This window comes from Kogia breviceps, chromosome 17, assembly GCF_026419965.1.
Source record: "Kogia breviceps isolate mKogBre1 chromosome 17, mKogBre1 haplotype 1, whole genome shotgun sequence".
NCBI classification, from domain to species: Eukaryota; Metazoa; Chordata; class Mammalia; order Artiodactyla; family Physeteridae; genus Kogia; species Kogia breviceps.
In genome coordinates this window covers 58,202,557-58,229,444 of record NC_081326.1, presented here as the reverse complement: position 1 = coordinate 58,229,444, position 26,888 = coordinate 58,202,557, and the positions used below count along the sequence as shown (strand labels likewise).

The following is a 26,888-nucleotide window of genomic DNA, read 5'->3' as shown; positions in this document are numbered from 1 at the left end:
CCCCCTGGATTCTTATTAATATTGCTGACCTGCTTCACCAACAAAAGCCAATTTCTAGACCACTCGTTAAGTGAGAAGCTAATGATAAGACATTTTATTTAAACCACTTTGAGTTTGAGTGTGCTGTTCCTTACATCAGAAACTAGCCAAAGAAAGAAAAAGTATAATCCCTCCCCTGCTATTATCATATTTTGTTAATCTGTTTTTTAAAGGTTGCTCTTTATAATCATTTCAGCCACAAAATTAGAAACGTTAAGAGATATATCATTTACTGTTTGCCTGTAGGTCACTGAAGTAGTCCCTGCAGGAGGACAAGACATATATAGAAATGTAGATCCCTTCTGCCAGTGAAGTTGTGTTCACATTGTTGGTGGCTAGACACATATCCGTAGTTGGAAGAGGAGATAAAGGCTCCCTTTTCTCCCATGGGTGATATCCATGCTGCTCAGTCACTCTCAGACTTCAGAGTTGTTGGAGGAAACAATCATTCCAGGTTTTAAAGGGTAAAACTGGTTTTCTTTGGCAGTGTGGTTGTCTAGTAAATTTCATCTTGTCACGTCTCCAACAAAAGAAACCTTTAAGAGGTTTAAAGTGGGAAATAGTTTATTGATGATATTGGCCATGAAGCCAGAAGAAGCACACATGTACCTACAGCCTTGGGCCTCGGTAGGTTGCCTCCAAGCCCTACCCCTACAGGAGACTTGGGAAAGGGCCAAAAAGATGACTGAGTTGCAGAACTTGATGTTGGTTGCTTGGCCATGGGGCCACTTCATTACTGTAGGGACACTCATTCTGGGATAGTTAATGACCTCTCCCTAGAGCCAAATAAACTGAATACTTGGGTGAAGGGTTTAGTCTTGAAAATGAGACCTTGACAGTAGTAAACCTATTGAGAATAAGGAAAATGGGCTTACAGAAATAAGATAGCAATTCTAGTTGTGTGCCTTCTTTTCTTAATTATAAGCAACACTGAAAAGTGAATGAAAATCAACTTATTGTAATGAAAATCCCATTCTCCTATTGGCCTGTATCATTTCGAAGATGATTTATCAAGCTGATTGATTTTCAAGATGTATTTGTTTCCAAACGTTTAACTTAAATATTTTCTTTTCTCTTCCCAAACCTCTTGGTAAATGTACTTTACATTAAATTAGGGATTCACTCACTCCTTCCTTCATTCATTCCACATGAATTTTAATGAGCACTTAACAGTGTGTCAGGTACTGTGCTAGGTGTCCAGGAAACAGAGGTGAAAAATAGATCAGCCGTGTCCTTATGAAGTTAACTGTCCTTCTGAGACTTCTACTGTCTGAATCAACAGTATAAATAAATCCCCTCACATGGAGGGGATTCAATAAAGGGAGCCTTTCGTTCAAAACAGATCCCTTCCACAACATTAGTAAACATTGCTGACGTGATCCATTTTTGGTCAGATTTCAGTAGATTAGTTGGTCTTAAAGCGAGACAGCATAAACCATCTATCTACTCCATTTTATTTTAATTAGTTTTTCTTGAGAATATGGCTTTATCCAGTTAGCCATTCATTCAACAAAATTTTTTTGCATTCAAGTATGTGCTGGGTATGCAGGGGAATTCTGGCTTCCAAGGTGAGTAAAGGAAAGAAGAGGTAAGGATTGGTTTGAAGGGAATAGTGGGAACAATGTGGGGCTAAGTCAATTCCATATTGGCGGCTAAGAGAATATTTAGGAGCCTGGGCCTCATATATTTAAAAATCAATTTCCCACCTTAGCTTAAAAGACCAGCTGGTGCAAGTCACTTTCTTTTCAGTTAAGGGGAGGGTCTCAGTGCTACATTCAAATCAGTAACTGGGCTTCCTCATAGAAACAGCTCAATCAACATAATATTAATGATCTGATTCAAGGCCCTACTTCTGCACATACACATATGCTACCCACACACATACGTGTAGTACGTATAATACATTTATAGTTTTCTGGAAATTGATTTATGATTTGGACAGAAAGGACAGACGGCACGAACACCACGGATAACCCGCCTCCATTTTAAAGAGACTTCTTCCCTGGCAATCTCAAGCATGTTACCCTGAGTTCCACCCTGAGAAAGACTGGTGTTGGAAAGAAGCCTGGAAGGCTAAGAGACCCAGAAACCCAAGTGGTTTGTGTAGTGGGACTGGTAGAATGTACCAGAAGCTGTCAGAATGTACCAGAAGCTGTCAGAATGTGACAAGGGGCCATTTATTTTAAGGGTGTGGGGAGAAAAATGAATTAGGCAGCAGCTGGATTCTTCAGTCAGGGGGTGCACACAGGAGTTAAGGGGTGCACTGTGCTCTTAAGGAGTTTTTTTTTTAAAGAACACCCAAGTGGTGAACATGGAGAGAGAATTTTTCTTGACACACCAATGTACAATGAGAACATATATTTAGTAACATTCGCCTCCCTGTACCCTGAGCAGCTGTTCAGCTAGCAAACACTCCTCCTTCCAGGCGGGGAAGGGGAAGTGTGCTGCACGAAGTTTCTGGAGTTGCCAGTGAGAGCGAGAGCTGGGGCCAGCGTTCTGGAGCCGCCCCTCCCCCTCCCCCCTACCAGGCAGCAGGGGGTCCAGCACAGCCAGGGGTTGGGAAGGGGAAGCAAGGGCAGAGAAGTAGCTCCAAGGGAAGACCAACTGGAGGGTTCTGTCTAATTTCGGCAGGAAGAGCACTTGAAGTTCATTCCTCTCTACTATACCTTCTCAAAAGCAGGAAGCTGGAAAGAGAATTTCTCAAAATTACCCCTTTTTGCTCTGTGAGGCTGGAACTCACTAGGCAGGGTTGGGGGCCATCAGGGAAAGATTTTGTATGTCCTGGAGGTGAGAGTCACGGGAAGTGGAAGACAGGATTTATCCACTTTGGGCCAAGCCATCCTTTTCCAAGGAGTGACAGAGTGGACATCTGGTTTTCTAGGTTCATAGTTACCTTCTTGACAGTTTTTGACAGGCGCCTAGGGCATACAGGTGGCAGTGAGGTTGGGCCAGGGTGGGAAAAGGCCCTGTGTAACTGTAATATATGATCCAGCCAAAGACAGTGTTCGCTGGTTCCTTTGTTTCCTTCTTCCTCCCTCCCTCCCTTCCTTCCTTCCTTCCTTCCTTTATCTTCCATTCCTCCCTCCCTTCTTCCTTTCCTTCTTTCCTTCCTCCCTCCTTCTCTCCCTCCCTGCCTTCCACTGTAGTGTACTGGTGCTGCTCAAAGTGTGGTTCTCTACTCGCAGCATTAACGTCACTTGAGAACTTTGTAGACATATAAATTCTTGGGTCCCACCCCATACTCCCTCTGTAGGCAATCTCTAAGACTAGGCAAAAGGATGTCACTTCCTAGATGAGGTTACAGAAAGACTTGGCTACAGTCTTGGATGAGCTCTGTCACTCACTCACTTGCTATGAGGGAAGCCAGCTGCCATATTGTGAGCACCCTTTTGGAGAGGCCCATGAGGCAAAACTGATGTCTCTGGTCAATAGCCAATGAAGACCTGAGGTCCACCAACAACCACATGAATGGGCAGGGAACTGTGTCTCCCCCAGTTAAGCCTTGAAATACCCCCCCCCACACACACACACGCATCTTGATTGGAGCCTATGAAATACTCTGAGCCAGAGAACCTGATTGTTACTGACTCACAGAAACTGGGAGATGATGAATGTTTGCTGTTTTAAGCCTCTAATCTTGGGTTAATTTGTTACACAGCACTAGACAACTAATAGAACTACTGAATTGGAAACTCTGCTCATGGGGCCCTGGAATGTGTATTTTGGCATGTTTTCCAGGTGATGCTCATACAAGGTAGTTTGAGAAGCACTGCGTGTGACTAAATTAAGAGTGAGGGCTTTGGAGCCAGGCTGCCTGGGTTCCAATTCTAGCTCAACTACGTCCCAGCTGTAAGAGCTTGAGCAGGTTACTTAACCTCTCTGTGCCTTCATTTCTTCTGTAAAATGTCACTAACAGTAGTACGTACCTTTAGGTAGTGTAAAGAGGATTAACTGAACTAATATATTTAAAGCACTTAGTGTAGTGCCTGACAACATCGAGTACAATACATTTAGTGACCATTCATTCATTCAACAAACATTTATAAGGCACCAACTAAGGGTGAGGCATTGTGCTAGATCCTGGAGTTACGAAGATGCATAAGACATCGTTCACTTCTCCTGGGACTGTCGTCCTAGGAGATGGGCATAGACAAGAATAAACACAATAAAAGGTTAAAATGCTGAGCTTGACTTCTGGAGCCCGTCCATGGGGGCATTAAGGAGAGGCTTAATAAATGGGGTAGTTGGAGGGATATGGGCTTGATTGCCCTCAATGCCTCACCTTAGTTTTTCTTAGTCCCAGTATCTTCCTTTCTATGTGGAAAACTGGCAAACCTATCACCACAAACAGCCTCCAAAGACAGGAGCTGGTGTCTTGTTCACAAGACGCCAGCCACTCGGTCCTGTTTTCTGCTTCTAGTAAGGCAGCTTGGTTCCTTGGCATCTGCTCTTCTGTCTGAAAGCTTCCTCCCCCACCTCCTCCTTGCAACACAGGCTCCTTCTTATCCTTCATGTCTCTGCTTACATGCCTCCCAGGGGGGTCTTCCTGGTCCCTCTATTTAAATAGCGTCTCCATTTCAATGCACTTTTCATATCCTGGACAGGACTAGATTCTGGAACGTACTTAATCAGTTTATTTACTGTGTGTCTCCCTGGGTAGCCTTCACGGTCTCTCCGGGCTAACAGTTGGTCTGTTGTATTCACATGGCACACCCCCAGTACCCTCCCTGGGACATAGTAGGCATTCAATAAATATTTGTTATTGGTGGATAAATGGATGAATGGACATGTCCCTTCACAGCCACTGTAACACTTCAGCATGATTTGCTGAAATGCCAATCTTAATCACGAAGGACATTAATTCAAATTCTGGAAGACAAAACTGCTGAAAGACGGAATGTGAAACCAAGTCACTTTCATTCTAAGGGGCTGCTGGAGAACTGGGAAGGGATGGAGAGTAGGAGGCCATTATACCAGTTAACATGTACTAAGTACCTCCTCCTAGGTCCTGGGTACTCTATTAAATGTTTTATATGCGTTATTGCATAGACATCTGAAGTGGCTTTTATCATCTGGGAGAGCAGATGGGGAAACTGAGTCTTAGAGTCCTTGATTAACTTGCCTTAAGTCACAGCCAGTGTGTTGCAGATGAATCATGACTGAACCCAGGTGGTCAGGTTCCAAAGCTCCCGGGTTTAACCACTCTACCCTCCTGCCCCCAATGGAGTGCAGCTCATTAGGTGAATATTCTGCACAAATAGAAATGTACACAGCTGAACTGCTATATGACACCATGACAACAGCAGACCAGACAGGGAAGTATCAGAAAGGTTTCTTAAGAGAGGGTGTCCATGAAATGGGAGCTGGGCGATGGACCAGCTGTAGGTCTTTCACGGGGGCCCTTCCCCCTACCCAGGGGTCCCCTGTTGTTCGGAAGAAAGGTGGTCAGGACTGCAGTGGAGTGTCCCACCACCTCCAAGGTATGTCAGTGTTCTCACCCTCAGAAACAAGATTGGTGGTCTCTTCCTGAGCCCGCAGAGGATTAGCATTCTCTTCGTCAAGGTAGCTTGTAATTTACAGCGATTGGCAGCTCCTGTTGCAAGGGATTCCAAGATCAGAAAAGCCAAGGAGTGGGTAACAGGTCAGATCTCAGCTTAGATGGAGAAGCTGTCTGTCGGGGTGGTGGTGAGGGGCTGTCACTAGGTGGGAGAGGCAGTTTTACAAAACAGCAGGCCAGCTGCCTTGTGCCTGGAGCAATCTTTGGCTGGGGGTTCCCATCAACAGCAAGCCTCCACAGGCCTAAAAGAACAAGAAAGGAACCGAGAGTGGCTTATCCGCTCTTAAATGGGACTAAAGTCAGCGTTTTTTCCTGCAGTGATGAGGAATTATTGGCCCAGCAGCAAGGGGAGGCTCTTTCCCAGTAGAAGAGAACAATTAGGGAAAGTGAGAATATGCTTCTGTGGGCAATTCCCTTCTCAAGGCTTAATTAAAGCCAGAATGTATATTTTTAGTCTGCTTTTGCTTTTGTGACATTTAAATATTCAGATTTTCAGAGACAAAGCCTATGTTGAAAGTTACATGTAAATATACTGAAATATATTTAAATATGAGTCTTCTTCATACCTTTTTTCTTAACGTTCCTGAGCTGTCTGCACTTCCACAATGGGGTCAGTCTCTGGGAAGTGAAGAGTGAAAGTGTCTGAAGAGATAGAAGTAGAGGTAGAATTGCTGGGAGGTTGACATACTGGGGTGGACCTAACATGATGTACAGTGTATAATTTGAGGAATGATTTTCTTTGTTCAGATGGCAAGTTTTCAGAATGATGGTTTACCTAGGCCAGAGGGCAGTCCCCAGCCATGCAGACTTTGGTAGATGTATGTATGTATTTTTACCTATTTAGGAAGGCTACAGGCTCCCTGAAACTGGCTTGGAGACTTCCTCTTAAGACCTCAAGAATCCAGGATTCATAGAAATAGAGGAAATTTGACCAAAGTATGACCTCGGAGCCATCATTCAAATAGCTAGCTTTATAGTCCATATTATGACCATGCTAATTACAAGTTACCCCATATACTATACATGGACCACCAACTTTAAACGATTTTGACGATCATGATATGCATTTAAATCACTGAAATGGAACTGGACATAATTTAACCTCCCTCGAGTAAGTTGGCAGTTACCTTAAGATCCTAGAGGGTCTCTCTCGGTTATCACTGCAATCATCAATAATTATGCACCATGAGTAGCATAGAAGTGTCAGAGGATACACATTTTTCAGTTGTTAGGTAGAAGACAAACTTGATTCTAATGGTTATCAGAAGTTGAATTTTTTTTTTTTGTAGTGAAGAGAACGTCGACAGACTATTGCATAACAAAGAATGTTACAGTCTAATGGGGAAAATTGGCTTGAATCGTGGGTGTCTTCCTGATTTCATCACCTTCAATAGTTGACATTTCCATTTCTCATTTTCTCTCAGTTACTCATCTATAAATGGAGGTACAAATGTTAATAGGGACCCACACAAATTTAGCAACTTCCTCCTCTAGTAAATTATACCATGGAGCCATTTTTATTGTGATTCTTTCTTTCCATGTCTGTTTCTCCTCCTGGAGTTTGGGCTGTGCGGCACATGAATTGTTAAAGGAATGAAAGTCTTGGGAGAAAACAGAAGCTACCAAGACAAGCCAGCAAGGTAGAGCATCTGTGCCTTCCACCAAGGGTTAGTAAAACTTTTATAAGTCTCCTAGGATGGCATCCAGACTGAGATAAGGGCAACTCCTTTGTCGCCATTTGTTCCTCAGAAAACACTCACCAGCAAGAGGATGTCCTATCACTGAAAATAGCTGCCAATTCCAAGTTGTGAAACACACACGGACGAAACTGCTAAATATAAATATATATGACTTGGACTATATCAAGCACTAGAGTTAAGATCGTGGAGAAGATTTTCAATTTAAATGTGCAGTTTTGATAAATACTAAGGCAGGCTATCTTGCCTAATTAGCAATCACAGGCTAATTGTCCAGCGATTAGGCTTATTGCCTTGACTCTGATTGTCATTGTTTCTGTATCATGAAAACAGGACTTAAAGTTCCCCTTCTCTCCTGGCTTGCTATCCTGGCTTACAACAGTTGTTACCGTAAGGAATAAAGACTTTCAAAAATATGTTATAGATATATACACTTGACTCCCTGCTTCCACTTTTGCCCTACTGTCAGCTAGAGGGAGCTGTTAAAAATGGAAATCAGATCACATCACTCCCCTGCTTAAAATCCTCCAAAGCTTATCCACTCCTCTGAAAATAAAATCCCAATACTGTGCCTGGCCTGCAGTGCCAGGACATGCTAAAGTTCCTGCAACTTCTCTGACCTCCTTTCTGCTCCTCTTCCCTGCACTCAGCACACTCCAGAAACAGTAGCCTTTCCGCTGATTCACGAACTCAGTGGTTCTCATAGCGTGGTCCCTAGATCCGCCGTATCAGCCTCCTCTGGGAAGTGGTTAGAAATGCAAATTCTTGGGCCACACCCTAATTCTACTGAATCAGAAACTCTGGGGATGGGCCCCAACGATCTGTGTTTGAACCAACCCATCTAGTGATTCTAACGCCTGCTGAAAATAGACTCACTTCTGCCTCAGGACCTGGGTCCTGGCCAGACGCTTTGCTTGGTATACTCTTCCCAGGGCTCTTTCCTCATCAGCTGGAGTCAGCCAAAATGTTAGCTCCTCACCTACTATCCTATTTAAAAAATTTTTAATTTTATTGGAGTAGAGTTGATTTACAATGTTGTGTTAGTTTCAGGTGTACAGCAAAGTGATGCAGTTATACATATATTCATTCTTTTTTAGATTCTTTTCTCATATAGGTTATCACAGAATATTGAGCAGAGCTCCCTGTGCTAAACACAGTAGGTCCTTGTTGGTTATCTGTCTCATATATACTAGTGTGTGTGTGTTCATCCCAAGCTCCTGATGTATCCCTCTCGACCGTCCCATTCAAAGTGAGCCTCTTTGCTCTTCCTCATCTTAATCTGTGCCATTAACTTATCCATTATAGGAGCTTCCCTGGTGGCACAGTGGTTGGGAGTCCGCCTGCCGATGCAGGGGACGCGAGTTCGTGCCCCGGTCCGGGAAGATCCCACATGCCGCGGAGCGGCTGGGCCCGTGAGCCATGGCCGCTGAGCCTGCGCGTCCGGAGCCTGTGCTCTGCAATGGGGGAGGCTGCAACGGTGAGAGGCCCGCGTACCACAAAAAAAAAAAAAAAAAAAAAAAAAAAAATTATCCATTATGTTCTCCTTCGAATTATCTCAAATTATCTTGCTTATTTATTTACTTGCTCAAATTCTAAGTTCTCCACTTGGAGATCAGCTGACCTTGGGTAAATCATTTAATTGAGATAATGGGTCACCCAACAAGGGGGTGGTTTTGTCTCGGAGAGGCATTTGGCAATGTCTGGAGATGTTTTAGCGTCAACTGCCGATGCAAGTGAGAGTGGGGAGTGCTATTCGTACCTAATGGGTAGAGGCCAGGGTTGTGGCTAAACATCCTACAATGCACAGGCCATGCCCCTGCAATAAAGAATGAGTGCTCAGCAAAATAGTAACAGTCCCGCAGCTGAGAGAGCCCGACCTCGAGCCTTATGTTCTCACTAGTTAAATAGGGATAACACCCTCTTCCTAACTCACAGGGTTCTGGTGACATTTAAGCAAAATCCCTCTCATGAAAGCGCTTTATAAATGACAAAGGACTATAGACAAACACCCTCAGTGTTGGGCACCACGCCTTACACAGGGTAGCTGCTTAATAAATATTCATTCAAGAAATGAATGAATGAATGAATGAATGAATGAATTGCAGGGAGCCCCTTCCCAGGATTGAGTTTTCATTTCCTCATTTGCAGTAGGAGATAGGGATAGTACTTGTGTCCTAGGAACCTTGGGAGGGTCGCAGAGACAATGTGTACAAAGCACCTGGCTCGGGATGTGACACATCCTCACTAGAATTGCCCTTGTTTCACCCTTGGTTAGTTTTCCTGCTTGGCTGCCGTGCAGGGCGGGAGGTGGGAGGCCTGAAAGAGCCTCTCACTTCCACTCCATTTTTCCTTCCCTTCTCAGTGGAGTTCCCACTTCCTCCCTCCTAAGCGACTCCCCTCTCTCTCTTCTACCCCCTTGGTCTACGCAGGGCAGCCTTGACTGTTTCAAGTGGAAAGGTATCACCAAGTCCTGCTCTGTGTTTTTCAGATGAAACACTTAAGACCTGGCATTCAGAAACCACCTGCTCTGGGTTTCCTTGAGTTCCAGGCAGAGAAGGAACTGGAACCCGGGCTCCCGTCCTGGCTGGGAATCTCTCCACTCCTCCACAGTACCTTAATTTTCCTTGTCCTGTTTGTCTTTTCCCACCTCCTATAACCAATCAGCACATACCCAGCAGAGTTTCCCAACCTTTCTGGGAACCTGGAATGTTTACTGTTAGAGACCCCACCCAGCACACATCACCAAAACATTAAAATGTGCCCACATCAAATAAAAATTATGTATAACTTTATGACAATTGGGTTGCCTTGACAGTCAACCTGAAGTTACATTTTAGAGAATTTAAGCTTTTTTTTTGTGTGTGGTACGCGGGCCTCTCACTGTTGTGGCCTCTCCCGTTGCAGAGCACAGGCTCCGGACACGCAGGCTCAGTGGCCATGGCTCACGGGCCCAGCCACTCCACGGCATGTGGGATCTTCCCAGACCAGGGCACAAACCCGCGTCCCCTGCATCGGCAGGTGGACTCTCAACCACTGCGCCACCAGGGAAGCCCTAAGCATTTTTAAAATTTCAATATTTTAGTTTGTTTTTACATTTTGGAGTCAATTTTTTTTCCTACAGCAGATTATAGACCCTTGAAAAGCATTTGTACCTCATACATTATAAAAAGAAGTCTTCTTTGCTTTTTGTCCATTGGTGAGTTTCCCTTCTTCCCTTTTCCTGTTTGATTATAATAGTCAATGACCATTCCAGAGTCTATAAAGCATCTGGAAACTGCTGAGTGTTTGGTGGGTGATATTTCATGTATGTAATGCTGTTGACTTGCAAACATGATCTCATGCACCAGTGTCCATAATTGTCCAGGAATGTGACAATCAAATCTTACATTTGCCATATACACTGTGGACTGCAGAGGGCTTTCTCATCCATTATCCGTTTGTACTCATTTAATTCTCACAGTAACCCAGTGAACTGAGCACAGTATGTATTATATTACAGTTACTATTTATTTTACCAATAAGAATGCAAAACTTAGGGAGAAGTGACTCATTCAAGGTTATAAAGTAAGTGAAGATGAGAATCCACATCTTCTGGGTTTCATGTGTGCCATGCTGCTTTCAGATCTTTAGTCAGCCCTAGGGAAAAATTACTCCTGAAAGAGGAAATTAAGCAAGGCTTGAATCACTGGGATAGCTTTAGCTTTGTGTGTGTGTGTGTGTGTGTGTGTGTGTGTGTGTGTGTGTGTGGCGGGGGGTGTGTGATACTAGAACTCTAGCCTTGAATATTCTCCATTTGCCCTACAGACAATGGGATCAAATAATTAATTAGCTCAACAAATACTTATTTAGTGATGGGCCCTGTCATAGGTGCTGGGGATATAGCAGTGAACTAAAAATCCATGTCCTTGCCTCATGGAGCTCACATTCTAGATGCAACAGGTAAATGATAAATTGACAAGTCAATATATAGTATACAGGTGTCAATTAGTGTGAAGGATAAAAAATAAAGCAATTGAGGGGATAGGAAAACTGGGGGAGGAGTTGCTACTTTATTTAGGAAGGTCAAAGGTGGCCTCAGTTGTAAGGTGGTATTGAGAAGAAACTTTAAAAAAGGGAGGGAGTATGTAGTGTGGATACCGGGGTGCATACTAGCCGAGATGAGCATGTGCAAAGGCCCTGAGGTAGGGGCATGTTTGGCATATATAAGAAACAGCAAGAAAACCAGCCTAGTTGGAGAAGAGTGAGTAGATTGGGATGGAGGGAGACAGTTATTGGCAGGAAATGAGGTGAAAGGGGTCTGGTGAGTAGAGGTGGGGGCAGTTAGGGAAGATCCTGTAGGACCTTGGCTCATATTCTGAGATAGGGATCCCTTGAGGGCTTTGACCAGAGGAATTACATGATGTGACATACGTTGTTAAAGGATTTATGACGGACTGATTTGCCTTATGTTAAGATATTCCTGGTTTGTAATAGTTCTACCTTGAACAGGAGACACTGTCCTGCTTTGAGAGACTACGATGGAGGCCTTTCTCTTCAAGCATGTTCAAGTGCTGAGGTGAAGTAGAATTTTAGTAAATCATTCATCATTCAAATCAGTGACTGAGCGCCACCTAAGTGCCAGAACTACCATAGGCTTTGGGGATTCAGGAGTGAGTAAGACAGATAGGGTTCCTCTTCTCAGGGAGCTCCTTTTACAGTGAAGAAATACAGACAGCAAACAAACAAACAAAGGATTTCAACTAATGAGAAGGGCTCAGGAGAAAATAAAACTGAGGGAGATGCAATATGATGCCATCGTAGGGGGCTACTTTCCCCCCCACCCCCCTGCCCAACGTTTGCAATCACATTTATTGAAGCATCTACTTTGTTCCAGGCATCAGGTTAGGTAGGTGCTCGGGACAAAAATCTGAATAAGACATTACAGATCATACTTCTGTTGAGTTCATAGTCTAGACGAGGGATAGACATATAAATAATAATTCTAATGCAATAGAGGCAGTAATAGAAGAATGAATAAATGGGCAAGGTAATAGAGAAAAGGGGCACTCATTTTGTTGAGGCATGTTGGGGATTTGTGGATACGATGATTTTTTAAAAAACATTTTTATTGGAGTCTAGTTGATTTACAATGTTGTGTTAGTTTCAGGTGTCCAGCAAAGTGAATTAGTTATACATAGATGTATACCCACCTTTTTTTTAAAGATTCTTTTCCATAAGGGGCTACTTAAGATTCCAGTTGGCTTTTGAAATGTGGAACTTAGGCAAAAAATGTTACACGTGTAAAGCAATTTACAGTTTCCAGATTCAGAAAAATATTATTATTCTGACCTTTTAAACGAGGAACTGAAATTCAGTGATATTAAACCACATGCCCAAGGCACTAGTAAATGACAGATCTGGGGTCTGAATCCAAATTTTCTCTCATTTTCAGTACCAAAGTTTTTCTCAAAGTTTATACCACTATGGAATGTGACAGTAGGACTGGGTATCCCTGGGGTGAGGGAATCAGTAATGGTTATAGGCAAGACACGAAAAAATGTGTCAAAGCAGAAAGAGAGGCACAAGGCAAGGGTAGTAGCTGACTCCCACTAAGACCACACAGGACAACTGTCAGGATATAGAGGGGCTACAGCCCCATTCCATAGGGCTGAGAAAATCTGCACCCTGATCTCAACAGAAGGATCCCTGCCTTGCACGGCTGCTCTCAGCACCCCAGGCTGCGGGGGAGCCCTGGGTCACATGTGGTTTCAATCACTGCATTCATCTGCATCATTGTCATTGCATTTGGAAGATGACTGAAATCTCATTTCTGTCCCAGGCCCGTCCAAATTGTGCAGGGGGTACAGGTCAAATCTGGAAAAGCTACCTCATCTTTGGCAGGCCAGAGATAGGGAGAGACTTCAGGAATGTACACTGATGTCCCACCCAGGCCCCTTCTCCCCTTTATTAAAAACAAATCTGAAACAACAAATGTCTAAAATTTTCCACTTGATCATTTCACCCTGCCTTGTTATAACCATGCCCTTTGTCCACACCCACTGGAGGTTTTTGCAGCCTGGGGAGAGCTGGGAAGTGTCTGTCCCTAGCTCTCAGTCACTCCCATGATAAACAATCACTAAACAGCTTGCTGCCCTAGGCAACTGTTTGTGCAGCTTGGCCAGGCCCCTGTGACTTAGGCCCGGGGGGAAAAGGGTGGGAGGTGTTCTCTGTAGAGCAGAATACAGGCTCTGAGGCCAGAGAGCTTGGTTTGGACCAGAAATACTGTTTGGGAGTGAGCATATCTTTGTGGTCTTGGAAGACCTTTAGAGGGACTCCAGCTCTTTATCTGATTTGTCCAGTGAGGCTCCCTGGGGGGAGCTTGGGGCTGGGTGTGGTAGGGTTGTTGAAGGGTGGACCAACCATCTTGTACTAATGGTAAAGAAGGTCATTTCCTGCCTCAAGTTTCTCATCTACAGCTGGGATAGCTGGCAGTTCTACTAGTCATCCATCCCTAAGAGACAGCTCCTTAAAAACCACCACCCCACCACGCCCCAAAGAGAATAACATCACTAGGTGCTGGGAAAACCTTAAATTAACAGGGTTCTCCTCAGCTATTAGAAAATCTCTTGTCTTCCGATGTGACTGATCTCTTGGAAGCTTTCTACAGAACAGACAAGGGGCTTCGTGAAGCGAGGGAAGGATGCGTGGAAAGTTATGAGGATTTGGGATAGGTGTCTTCTCTTAGGGCACCGACAGACATGAAGGATTGTAATGGTTCCTCTTGATTGTAATATTTCCTCTTTATTCTTGGGGCTTGGAGTGTCTCCTTGGGGAAAGACGACAAAAAAAAAAAAAAGGATGGGCTATGTTGGGAATAAGGGACCTGTTTAAATGCTTTGTAAAAAGGAAAAATTTGGGGCCTCAGAGAGTCGAAGGTGGGCGGGGAGAGGCATCCGTAAGGTCGGCGGTCGCTTTCTATGAAGTCTTTCTTTCCCCTCGCATCCCTTGGGCTCGCCCCACTGCTCCAATTTTCGAGCATCCTTCTCCAGGAACCCGAACACTCCCAGCCGCCCGCTCGGGGAGGCGTTGCCGACAGGCTGCCGAGGAGTCGGGATTCTCGAGGGCGCCCGGGGCAGCGGGGCCCGGGAAGCGCCGGCCAGTCCCCGGTTCCCCGGTTCCCCAGGCGCCGCGCGCCAGCGGGCGTCTCTGGGAGGCGCTGGTTCCCGGTGCAGCAGCAGGAGGCTGTGCGGCTCAGGCCGGAGTCCCGGCCAGGACGAGCCGAGGGGGCCACGGGGCTCGCACTTGGCCACCCCCCTCCCCACGCTCCGCCCGCCGGGACCCGGCAGAGGCGCCACGGGCTCCGCGCGCGCCGCCCGCACTCCCAGCGCCGCGCCGGCGCCTCTGCTGGTGGCCGGGGGTTATGAATGGGCGCAGCGGAAGCACCGCCCCCCCCGGACGTGACGCTCGGCCAATGGCAGCGCGGGCTGCGTGGATGGATGAGGTCAGCGCTGTCGTGTCGGGAATGGAATGTGTAAGTGTAACATTCAGAACCGGGTAACATTCGGCGACCGAACGCGGCGGTCGGCAGCAACCGCGCGGGGGCCTGGGAAGCGCCGCTCGGGGCCGGCACTGCCCGCGGGGAGGACGCGCCGCCGCCGTCACCCAGCGCCGCCGCCTTCTGCCGGGCCGCCGCGCGTCCCGGGGGCCGGCCCCGCGAGCGCAGGAGTAAACACCGCCGGAGTCTCGGAGCCGCTGCAGAAGGGAATAAAGAGAGATGCAGGGATTTGTGAGGTTACGGCGCCCCAGCTGCAAGATGCACTAGCCGGCTGAACCCGGAGATCGGCTGACTTGTTGGAACCGGAGTGCTCTGCCCCGGAGTGTGGATGAGTTGAAGTTGCTTTCCCGGGGCTCGTTTTCCACGGCGCCGAGAGGAATCCGAGAGGCAAGGAAATCACTTCGTCTTGTCATTGATTGGGCATCGGGAGATTTTTTTTCCCCCTCTCTTTCTTTTCCTCCGTCTTGTTGCATGCAAGAGAATTACAGTCCGCTGCTCGCCCGCCCTGGGTGCGAAATATTCAGCCCCGCTCTCTCCCGTCTATTGTGCAACCCGAAGATGAAAGACCGAAGGGGAGAAAGTTAAAGAAATCGCCCACATGCGCTGGATCAGTCCACGGCTTGGGGAAAGGCATCCAGAGAAGGTGGGAGCGGAGAGTTTGAAGTCTTTACAGGCGGGAAGATGGCGGACTGGAGCTGAAAGTGTTGATTGGGAAACTTGGGTGATTCTTGTGTTTATTTACAATCCTCTTGACCCAGGCAGGACACATGCAGGCCAAAAAACGCTATTTCATCCTGCTCTCAGCTGGCTCTTGTCTCGCCCTTTTGTTTTATTTCGGAGGCTTGCAGTTTAGGGCATCGAGAAGCCACAGCCGGAGAGAAGAGCACAGCCGTCGGAATGGCTTGCACCACCCGAGTCCGGATCATTTCTGGCCACGCTTCCCGGACGCTCTGCGCCCCTTCGTTCCTTGGGATCAATTGGAAAACGAGGATTCCAGTGTGCACATTTCCCCACGGCAGAAGCGAGACGCCAACTCGAGCATCTACAAAGGCAAGAAGTGCCGCATGGAGTCCTGCTTCGATTTCACCCTTTGCAAGAAAAACGGCTTCAAAGTCTACGTATACCCGCAGCAAAAAGGGGAGAAAATCGCCGAAAGTTACCAAAACATTCTAGCGGCCATCGAGGGCTCCAGGTTCTACACCTCGGACCCCAGCCAGGCGTGCCTCTTTGTCCTGAGTCTGGATACTTTAGACAGAGACCAGTTGTCACCTCAGTATGTGCACAATTTGAGATCCAAAGTGCAGAGTCTCCACTTGTGGAACGGTGGTAGGAATCATTTAATTTTTAATTTATATTCTGGCACTTGGCCTGACTACACCGAGGATGTGGGGTTTGACATCGGCCAGGCGATGCTGGCCAAAGCCAGCATCAGTACTGAAAACTTCCGACCCAACTTTGATGTTTCTATTCCTCTCTTTTCTAAGGATCATCCCAGGACAGGAGGGGAGAGGGGGTTTTTGAAGTTTAACACTATCCCTCCTCTCAGGAAGTACATGCTAGTCTTCAAGGGGAAGAGGTACCTGACAGGGATAGGGTCAGACACCAGGAATGCCTTATATCACGTCCATAACGGGGAAGACGTCGTGCTTCTCACCACCTGCAAGCATGGCAAAGACTGGCAAAAGCACAAGGATTCTCGCTGTGACAGAGACAACACTGAGTATGAGAGGTAAGTGGCTTAGCTGATGGGCCTCAGCGGGTCAGCCCTGGGCCCTGCCCACCTGGTCCAGGTGTGAAGTTGGGAGATGGGGGTGGGGCAGGGGACCCCTCGGGTCCTCTTCCTTTTGCTCTGAGCCTGGGACTGAGCAGCCTGCTTCTGGTGTGTAGCTTGGAGCTGAGGACCCAGAGTTTGAGCTCCTCGGGCTAACGGAAAATCCTGGAGCACTTTCCTGGTCCCAGTAGGTGACCATGTTTCCCTCTTGCTTGGAAAACCTTCAGGGTGATGTGTGTTCTGTGAAGGGTGTGGGTGTGATCCGAGTTTGGAAACTGCACTTCACCAGTGGGTCCAGAGGGTGTTTCTGAGGGTCTAGGGACCCGAGAGGCTCTGGATCCAACCACAGTCCGGGGACCTTACCCCAAGATTGATGCTTTATTTGCTTTTCTCACGACCGGGGGGGGCAGCTTTCCTCGGAATTTTCCCACCCTTTTATTGTCATCTTTCCGCAAACCTTAAATTTGTGTTAGCAGTGGAAGTCCTTTAATTTCAGCTACTAAACTTTCTGTGCCTGCCTCTCCCCTACTCCCAGATGGCATTGACTTTTATGAAGGGAGACTAAACTGGTTAGGGCCTGTGATCTTGCATGCATGCATGCATGCATGCATGCATTCATTCATGTGTGTTTGTTGGCATGTATATATCCTGCCTCCCTAGGAGAAGCTGTTTTTAAAAAAATCTGGGCCTCAGCCCCTCTGCTGAAAACTCCAGTTGCTAATTTAGATTTCCCTTTCCCTTTTGTCTTTATCAATTTGCATGTAAATCGGAGACTGTTACTGTCTGAATGCGCTGTGAGTTGCCTCTTTACCCTCTGGAGTGAAGCAAGTTTTGTCCAGTTGCTAAGTAACTGAGTTGGAGACTTTGTAGAGCTTCTCACTCTTCCTTTTCCTTCCCAGTGACAGTAACTGACACACTGGGCTTGGGGTCAAAACTAGTTTCTACGAATCGGCTTTAACCTGAGCTTGGAGGGTCCGTTTCCTCGTCGATGGGGTGGGAGCCCCAGACTCTCTCACTTCTGTCCGGCTGTGAAAGAGTTAGTGAGCTCCTACAGTGCATTTCCACGTTATGCCAGTTAAAAACCAGAGCAGACTTGTGCTACCCAGGGAGGAAGGGGAACCTCTCAGCTGAGTGCAAGAGGAACTGGCAGAGGTTGGCAGATTTTGCAACTGATTCATGAAATGCAGAATAGGGGAAACGCTTTGCAAACCTGATTGAAACAGGAAGGGGCATGGTGGGGAAAGGACCCTGAAATGAAAGGTTTGATTGTTGTCTGTGGATTTCCTCAGACACTCGGGCCTCTGTAGGAGTGATTGGAAGGGAAATTCAAGCCCTCCTGTACTTGATCCTAGACGGTGAAGGAGAAAGTATCAAACAGTGGGATTCCCCAAACCCCAACACCTCTTGCTTTTCGAGCATAAGCAAAGCCCGAGGTTGCAGGGTCCATTATGAATCTAAATTTTCCTCTGCCTCGGGGGCAGTTATGTGTGAATGTTGGGTGCACTTGCCATGGATTCAAATTTTCTCACAAAAGAAACAAACTGTGGTTAGTAATGAACGCTTTGTTTACACGACATTTACATTGACCTATTCCTGTGGGTGCTTGTAAGAAAAAAATGCTCATAGCCTTTGAGGAATTTCTTTTGTCTGGTTTATGGTGGAGTAACTGGAGATGAAGTCTGACCTTTCGGTGTCTTCTAAAGCAGTCTCACCGAATTTTATAGAAGGATCATGATGGTCTTTATTCCTCTAAAGGAGCTGGAGGGGAGATCTTAAGAAATTTGAGTTACACATTTATTTGGGAAACACCCTCAATCCGATACAACAGTCATATCTGCTTTACTCTCCCAGTCGCAAAACAAATCGTCTACATTCTCTGCAGAAGGTTTTTCTAGAGATTTTTGGCAATAAGGGAAGGAGGGGTTGGTTTCCAAGAAACTTTAATTTTTGCTAATTAAATTTCACTAATTTTTGACCTCTTTGTCGTTGCATCAAGAAATCAGACACCCACGCCCTTGTTTTGGTTTATGTTTAAAGACCACAAGGGGTCAGGCCCTCAGGACTGAGTCTCAGCTGAAGAGTGGCGTTTCATGAGGGAAGCAAGTTGCCTTTCTCCTGAGCAGGGATTCCTTTCAGAGTCACTTCTGGATTTTCTTCATTCCTCTTTTGCATACTTTCCAGCTCTAACCGTGTTTCATAGGACAGGATGGTGTTGCAGAACGTTTATATTCATCGACCTGCTTGACCTGGAGTTTTTAACTCCTTCCTCTCACTGGGTTATCTGAATGCTTTATCTCTGAGAAATGGTGCTTGCAAACATTTGCCTTTGCCGTTGTCTTTGGAAGATATGAAGAATGAATGAGTAGCAGGCAACCTGTCTTGTGCTCTGAAGTAAGCACAACTATTGTACTTTGCTACTTATACGGATGTTTTCTGTAAGTCAGCTGTGCGTGTGTCAGATGCAGAACTCCTTCAATCAAATGCTAATCTCTTCCCAGGGCTTTAGAGGAGGATATTGCACTTAGGTCTATAGAAGCCATCTAAGTTTGACTTCTCCTACTGTCTCATGGTGTGACTTTTGATTCATCACTTTGAACCTTAGTTTATCCTTTGGTGGAATGGGTTTTTGACTGCTTTAGGGTTCTCTAAGCATTCATTTGATAATGGCTTATAAAAACAGGATCGGTTTTCATCTACTTCTTTTTTTTATTAGCAAGTGCCTATGAAAAGCCTTCAGTTTAATTTGCTGCCACAAGCAACCACATATAACTTTGCTTTGGACTTAGGGGGTCTGATAATTAGATTGAAAATTTATGGTATCATGGCCGAATTAGGATACTATAGAATATGTACAAGTGTATCAACTAAAAAAAAAGTTGCTTTTAGCAAAATTTAGCCTTATGTGACAATAAACGTTTAGTCGAGACTTCTGTTTCAACTTCACTTTTGTGAAAATCAGACATTTACTACTAAAGGTATAGAAGAACTGCATGGAGTGAAGGAAAAGACTTTTCTCTTGTAATAGAGCAATATTTTCGACCCAGACTTCCAGGATTATATTAAAACATCCATTTTTATGACACGCATAATTAATTTTCATCAGTTACATATATTAACAGATGTAGATGACACAGGCTAAAATAAGTTGCTGCAGTGATTACATGATTTGTAATGAGGCTTTAGAGAAATTCTATTTTACATCTTTTGAGCTTCTTACACACCCTTACAGAATTACCGTATTTTTGCATGAACTCCATAGTGCAGATCCCTTCAAAGGGCATTATTGTGAAACTTCAAATTTGGCTTTCTGAAATAGAAGAAAAAGAAGGAAATGAGAGGTGGCTTCTATCTTTGACCCCTTTGAGGAAAGCGGTGGAGAATATTTTAAGCAGCTCTTCTGGGAACAGGCAGGATTCTGTGCAGGCCTTTTGGACACCTTCTCCTGTTTGTTGAAGCTGTACCTCACAATCCTTGTGTTTTTACGGGTCTTGAAGTTAAGTGATCATACAACTTCCAAACATCCTCGTATTATAGACGTGGAAACGGAGGGATAGACTGTTAAAGGGATTTGCTTAAGGTCAGAAAACTGTTTAGTAGCAGGGGTAGCCCTAGAAAGCAGGCCTTCTAACTTTTTCTCCTTGACCTACAGTATTCCATCTTTAATTACAGACACACCTGAAAGCTCTCCAGCCACTGGAAGGTCCTTATTGATGGTGTTTCTTGTGGGATTTCTCTTGGAATCATTTGGGAAGCTGATAAAGACTTTGGACCAACTTTGTGAAAAAGAAAGCACATACATGCATAATTTGTCATCTGGTTTGAGGGGTTGACACACAGCCTCTACTAAGGGCATCGTCAGACTTGAGAACTTTTGCTCTAGGGCTTACATGTTTCTTTTCATTGCCAACTAAGGTGGAGGTCCCCGGTGCCGTTGAGTCTAAGTAGGAGTTTTGGGGACTTTTCAGTTTGGCTCCAGTGAATTTTGGGAATAGGCTGTGAATTCACTGAATGATAAGCCGAAATCAAATGCATTTATGGCAAAAAGAAAATGTGCTCAAGTAAATGATGATGTATTGATTCCCCATTTTCCTGAACTATATTCCCAGACACCTTGAGCGAGTTCGTGATCCAACAGGGAGCCTTGGAGGAATGAAAGTTGGAAATTGTGCTTCTCAGGTTTTAAATGTAAAATATTAGCACCTTTTCCCCCACAGGTATATGATAGCACAAAAACGTTTCTAAAATAAACCACATAAGCACAGTTTTTTTTTTAAACACACATATGTGCTTTTTTTCCCCCATTTGTTTATATTTGGCTGCGTTGGGTCTTTGTTGCTACGCACGGGCTTTCTCTAGTTGGCGGCGAGTGGGGGCTGCTCTTCGTTGCGGTGCGCGGGCTTCTCATTGCGGTGGCTTCTCTTGTTGTGAAGCACGGGCTCTAGGCACGCGGGCTTCAGTAGTTGTGGCTTGCAGGCTTCAGCAGTTGTGGCTCGCGGGCTCTAGAGCGCAGGCTCAGTGGTTGAGGTGCACGGGCTTAGTTGCTCCGCGGCATGTGGGATCTTCCTGGACCAGGGCTCAAACCCATGTCCCCTGCATTGGCAGGCGGATTCTTAACCACTGCACCAGCAGGGAAGCCCGAGCACAGTCTTAAAATAAAGCTAGGGCCAGCCCTAGACGAATTTTGAAGTTAGCAATTGTGTCTTCTTGCACTGAGGTTCTGATTCTTTCTGTGCCCCTCCTGCCCCCAAGTTTCTCACCTTCTCTGAACTTGCTTTCTGGAGGGCTCCTGAGAGCCTCATTTACAAGGAATCCCTAAAGGCTGAGGTTTTGTGGGCTACTTCTAGGGACATTTGCAAGTTGATTGAGTCTAGTTCAAATAATGACGGTTGAAAGTGGAATCTGTGACCTGAGCTGGGAGCCTGTAGGATTTTGTCCTTCAGAGGATGGCTTGCTACGAAGGCTTGGGCAGGCCCCACCAGTGGGAGGCCACCATTGGTCCCCCTGACTGTGACAGCAGCTTTGGGTGGCACCGACTTGGCCAAAAGGGGAGCTGTCATGCCCTCAGGTGGTGCTTGTTCTCTTTGTCCAAAGGCCTGTGGATGTGCCTCCCCAGAACCTGCTGTTAGAAACACCTGCTCACAGTGACGTTGAGTTCACTAAGGTCACACCAAAGGTTGTGCTTGATAGGGCCCGGCTGCTCTGCTCACAGCCACCTGGCCAGGTGTCTCGTCAGGCCATTTTACAGGTTTGTAAGCTGAGGCCAGCTCTGGGGAGGTGGATTGTCATGGCTGCACAGCTTGTAAGTAGCTAAACGGAGGCTACAGTCCAGGTTTTCCGGTTCCCATTCCTCTCATTTCTCTGAGGCCCGCTGCTCCCTCATGACGGTCACTTTTGCACACAGCCTCTTCGGAGGGAACCCGTCAGGCTCAGCGGTCACTAGATACTGCAGTCTCCTGAGAGTGTTTGTGTTTGGGTGTGAACACCATGAGCGTAATGACTGATTGGTTTTCCTTCAAGGCTCTTCCGTTTGGGCCCAAGTTCCTTTAATGCACAGGGACTCCCTCACAACTGCAAGATATTTGTCCAATGTCTTATCTGAAGTCGCCTTTATTAGCTCATTTGAGCCTTTCGACAACAGTGCGTAAAATCCCCACTTTACAGATAGGAGTGCAGGCCCCCCGAGACGGTACAGTTGGGAGGCAGGGTCACATCTGGGGAGGAGACGGCGGTGTTCAAACCAGGCATCTGGGATGTCGAACACAATGCTCTTTCCTCTAAAAAATGTTACCACCTTAAAGAATCAAACAAAATTTCTACCTGTTCACAGTTTTGTATCAGTGAGTTTAGTGTGATTTGGGTGTTTGTATGTCATATCTTTTTTTTTTTTCCCCTACTGCTTTCCTTTATAAACATGCTTCCCAAGGAAAAAAATCTGGCTAAGAGATGTGATTAAGACGGCCCTGAGTTGACACTTAAGCATCGAACTCCTTCATCTCTTCCGTTCAGGGAACGTTATAACTTTAACTATGTAGATTCTGCCTTTTCATTTTCCCCTAGAGCTCTTCTCAGAAAAGTGAGGGAGTGAATCATGTGTGACCTTTGCCCTCCTGATAGCACCTTGCAGGGTTTGCCCTGTACTAGATGTCAGTGAGCCCATGAGGTGGTGCAGGAGTGACCCTTGCCCCAGGTATAAGGTGTGACCCTGTAGAAATGGGAGACCCACTGGAAGATTCCATTTCTGACAAAAGGGGCCAGGTTTCTGGAGTGTAGCTCACCACTGCTCCTAGGCCCTGAGGCGCCCTGTAGAAAAACAGTGGTTAAAAAATTATAAAAATTGTACAGAGCCTCTGTAGAAAATTAGGAAAATGCAAAAGAGATGACTATGAAAATAAATTTCTTCTCTAGTCCCGACAATGAGAGCTAACCACTATTATTAAACTTCAGTAGTTGGCCTGTTATAACCTACATATACATCTCTGCGATTGATTATGTCATTCTGTGTCTGCATATCCAAGTACCTTGTATAGATATGTTGATTATTATTTAATTAATAGTAAATAATGAATTTGACCCATTTTCCTTAAGTGTCTTGTTTGTGCCAGACACATAGCCGTTGGAGCTGGGGCCGTGCAGAGTGAACAAAACAAACTCCTGGCCGTTCTAGTCTGTCGGTTTTATAAAATTAAAGTCCGATTTTAAATGTATTTTTGCATGTTGCTTTTTCCTTAACATTATCTCAGAGCCTCTTCCCCTCCTACTAAAGAGGAAAATCCTATTAAAATACTACAGTAGGATTTTTAATGGCTGCACGGTTCTTTTTAGTAACTCACGGCTGTACCGTAGTTGATTTGCATTTTCTTAGTAAGAGATTTGTTTCCCATCTTTTCTTTTATTATACATAAGTCTGTGATGAATTTCACTGTATTGAGGATATGTTTGCTTCTTGACTAAGGTCTCTCAGAAAACACAGCACTTCCTCACTCCTGACCCCCCCCCCCACCCTAATCCCTTTTGGAGGAATAGCAATTTTTGAGGTGAGTCTGGGCACCCATTTAGGGAAGTAGCCAGCATGAAATGACTGCTTAGATAAACATCTGTAGGTGTTAATTGGTCCTGCGGTGGGGGTGGGCGGGGGGAGGGGGTCTTTGAAGCTCCCACAGCTCTGTTCCCTTTGAAGTTTCATTTTTGCTGGAGCCAGAAACCTCCCTGTGTCTCTCACTGAGCAGACTGCTTCCTCTGTGCATTCTACAGCCTCTCCTGGGATTTCAGAGTCTGTGGGCCTAACCTGGGTAGGTGTCAGTTTTGTAAGTTAATTGTGTCAGCTGCTCAAAGCCCTCCTCTCTTTTCTCTTTGGCTGTTGAGTCTGCGGTCCTTTGGAGGTGAATTGAGACAAGTGGCTTTACCTCTGGAGCATCCAGGTCAGGTCTGGGATTCTAAGTGCAAATGAGGCACTATTCTAAGTGATTTAAAAACCAAGACAGATAGGGAGGGAGACGCAAGAGGGAAGAGATATGGGAACATATGTATATGTATAACTGATACACTTTGTTGTAAAGCACAAACCAACACACCATTGGAAAGCAATTATACTCCAGTAAAGATGTTAAAAAAAACACAAAAAAACCAAGACAGAGGGAATTCCCTGGCGCTTTCACTGCCGAGGGCCCGGGTTCAATCCCGGGTCTGGGAAGTAAAGTCTCGCAAGCCTTGCTGAGTGGCCAAAAAAAAGAAAAAAGAAAAAAGAAAAAGAAAAACAAATAAACAAAAAACCAACACAGAAAACAAAGTGAACCAAACCATTTACGCCTAGTTAGACTTTTCTTCCCATTGTAATTGCTTTGAGCAGAAATGAGATTTGTGGAGAAACACTTCTTCGTTTTGTGTACCCTCTTGTCTTCTGTGAAGCCCTTTCGGAGAGGGCCATGACCCTGGACCAGGGAAGTCACTGACCCACACACACTCCTGGACTAGGTGCTGAACCTTTCAGCCTCATTTTCCACATCTGTAAGTGGGGATCATAACACCTCACAAGGTCGTTGAAAGATTGAAAGGAGGTAGAGTGGGTACCTGCTTGTAATGCAAAACCTTGTAAACACTAACGTGCTCTAGAAGGTGGTGGTGTTCATTAAAAATCATCTTCCTGCCTTTTTCTAATCAACCACAGAGGTTTGCTTAGTTTCATAACTTGGCTCTTTACTAAGCCACAAAAATAACTGCTCACCTCTTTCTTGATACTTAATCCATCCCCAGAAAATTGTGGTAGATGCCCTGGAAGGCTGGCCATTATTTCTGTGGGCTGTGGAAAGACCTAGATGGGGCCTTGGAGCTTGCAGGTAGCCTGGGGCAAAGGTGGGAGCAGGTGGAGGGTGGTCTCTGGGGCAGTCGGGCACTGCCTTGACTCTGCATCCCCCAAGTTCCCTTGATGACTGCTCTAGGAATGCAGGTTATTGCTTTTGCAAGTGACTTCTGTGCCTCCTCGGTTGAGGGTGATCTTTGGAAGGCTACCTCGTATGAATGGGCTGGTTCGAGAGGCCCTTAGGTTGCAAAGAGCAGAATGTCACTCAGGCCACCTTAAGTCACAGCATTTATTGTTTTTTTTTTTTTTTTTTTTTTTTTTTTTGTGGGCCTCTCACTGTTGTGGCCTCTCCCATTGCGGAGCACAGGCTCCGGACGCGCAGGCTCAGCGGCCATGGCTCACGGGCCCAGCCGCTCCGCGGCATGTGGGATCCTCCCGGACCGGGGCACGAACCCGTGTCCCCTGCATCGGCAGGCGGACTCTCAACCACTGCGCCACCAGGGAAGCCCCACAGCATTTATTGTGAAGGGACATGGAACAAAAACTGGACTGGAACTGTTCCAGTAAGTTCTCAGGATCCAGCACAGTAACTTGGGTCTGCTCCTTTCTTCCCGCTCTGGACCTTCATCTCTCCCCAGACGGGCACCTCTGTCGCGGGGTGTGTCTGCTAACTACTGGCCAGTCTTTCCTGAATTCTCACCTGCAGGCCCTGGAGGAAACCAGCCTGATTGGCTTTCCCGGGGATCCGTACTACTCCTTCGGGGGGGAAAGCCATTCCTATCAGACCACGTCTCTGTGTCTGGTGGTAACCTCATCAGTTCAAAGACTGCCCTGTCACATTGTCATTCTTGATTGAATTAGTGGCCATCCTTTTGCAAAGAACAGCCTAAAGTTGCTTCCTGAAACGGGACTGTGGTTAGGGGAAGTTGCCTGTGGCAGGCACTGCTGAAGCCATATCCTGTTGGCACTGACATATTTGAGCCCGGTTGATGATGATGATATAGCAGCTTCTATTTCTTGAGAGTGTACTGTGTGCTGGGTAACGGGCGGTATCTTCTTTAATCTTTATGTGCACCGTAGCAGGAAGATACCCATTTGAGATGCAGACGAAGTTCAGAGAATCTTTAAAAGTGACTTGCCTAAGAGCACGCAGCTGGGGCACAAACCGAGGGCCGTCTGACTTCTGAACCCGTGTTCTTCACCGCGGCATCGTGCTCCTGCACAGCTGGAACTGATGTCACGAAGACCGCACACACGTAAACGATAGTGTGATTGATTTATAGGGTATCACTTGTGTTTCTCACCTAGAATTTATTTCATCTTACTGGAGAAGAGACAGTTCTAACCGGCGTGCTAATCTGGTTTCTCAGCCCACAGCAGATTCAAAGCAGTCAATGTAAAGAGGGAGGGATTCTTGCAGGCAGATCTGGGAAGAGGGGACAGTTGGCAACCCAAATGGAAGGAGGCAGGCCAGGAAGCGATAAGATGTAACACCCAGAAGAAGTAAAGAAGCGCTGCAATTTAAGAGCAGCTGGCCCAGAGCCCGAGTGTGTCCTACGGACTCCCTAGAAGCGTGCCTTTGAGTCCCGCCACCTAACACCATGCCTGCCACCAGCCAGAGCTTCTGTAAATATTTGATAAACTATACCGCGGTACAGCGCTGACTGTGAGCCATCTCTTCTGTACGCGGGCCGTTGCTTAACAAAGTAGAGGAACAGATGATGAATTTTATAACTTTTTTGAACCCTATGGTTAAAATAAAAATGTTTTGGTGCCCCTAAGATAAGCTTTCCATTTAAAAGCTTATCTACCGAGCTTAGCAAGTTCCCCAAGGGCTCCGGATACAAGGGAGTTTGTATCAGAGTTCTGGTATTTGTTGCTAACTCAGATTTCTGGGGTTTTATAATACAAATCAATACTTTAATGAGAAATGATAAAGTTGTCTGGTATTGTCATGTGGGCCTGCGATGCTAGTTATTCTTGACTGACTAGTG

At 46.0% G+C, this 26,888-nt stretch overlaps 1 protein-coding gene across 1 annotated transcript in view; it reads left to right on the top strand.

Annotated features, from left to right (window-relative positions):
* Positions 1 to 14,831: 14,831 nt before the first annotated feature.
* EXT1 (exostosin glycosyltransferase 1) overlaps positions 14,832 to 26,888 on the top strand; it is a 299,327-nt gene continuing 287,270 nt past the window's right edge. Inside the window, exons 1-2 of the mRNA XM_067017916.1 lie at positions 14,832 to 14,894; positions 14,991 to 16,556. Of these exons, the coding sequence (XP_066874017.1) occupies positions 15,595 to 16,556 (962 nt within the window). The 5' untranslated portion in view covers positions 14,832 to 14,894; positions 14,991 to 15,594. The remainder of the gene's footprint in view (positions 14,895 to 14,990; positions 16,557 to 26,888) is intronic.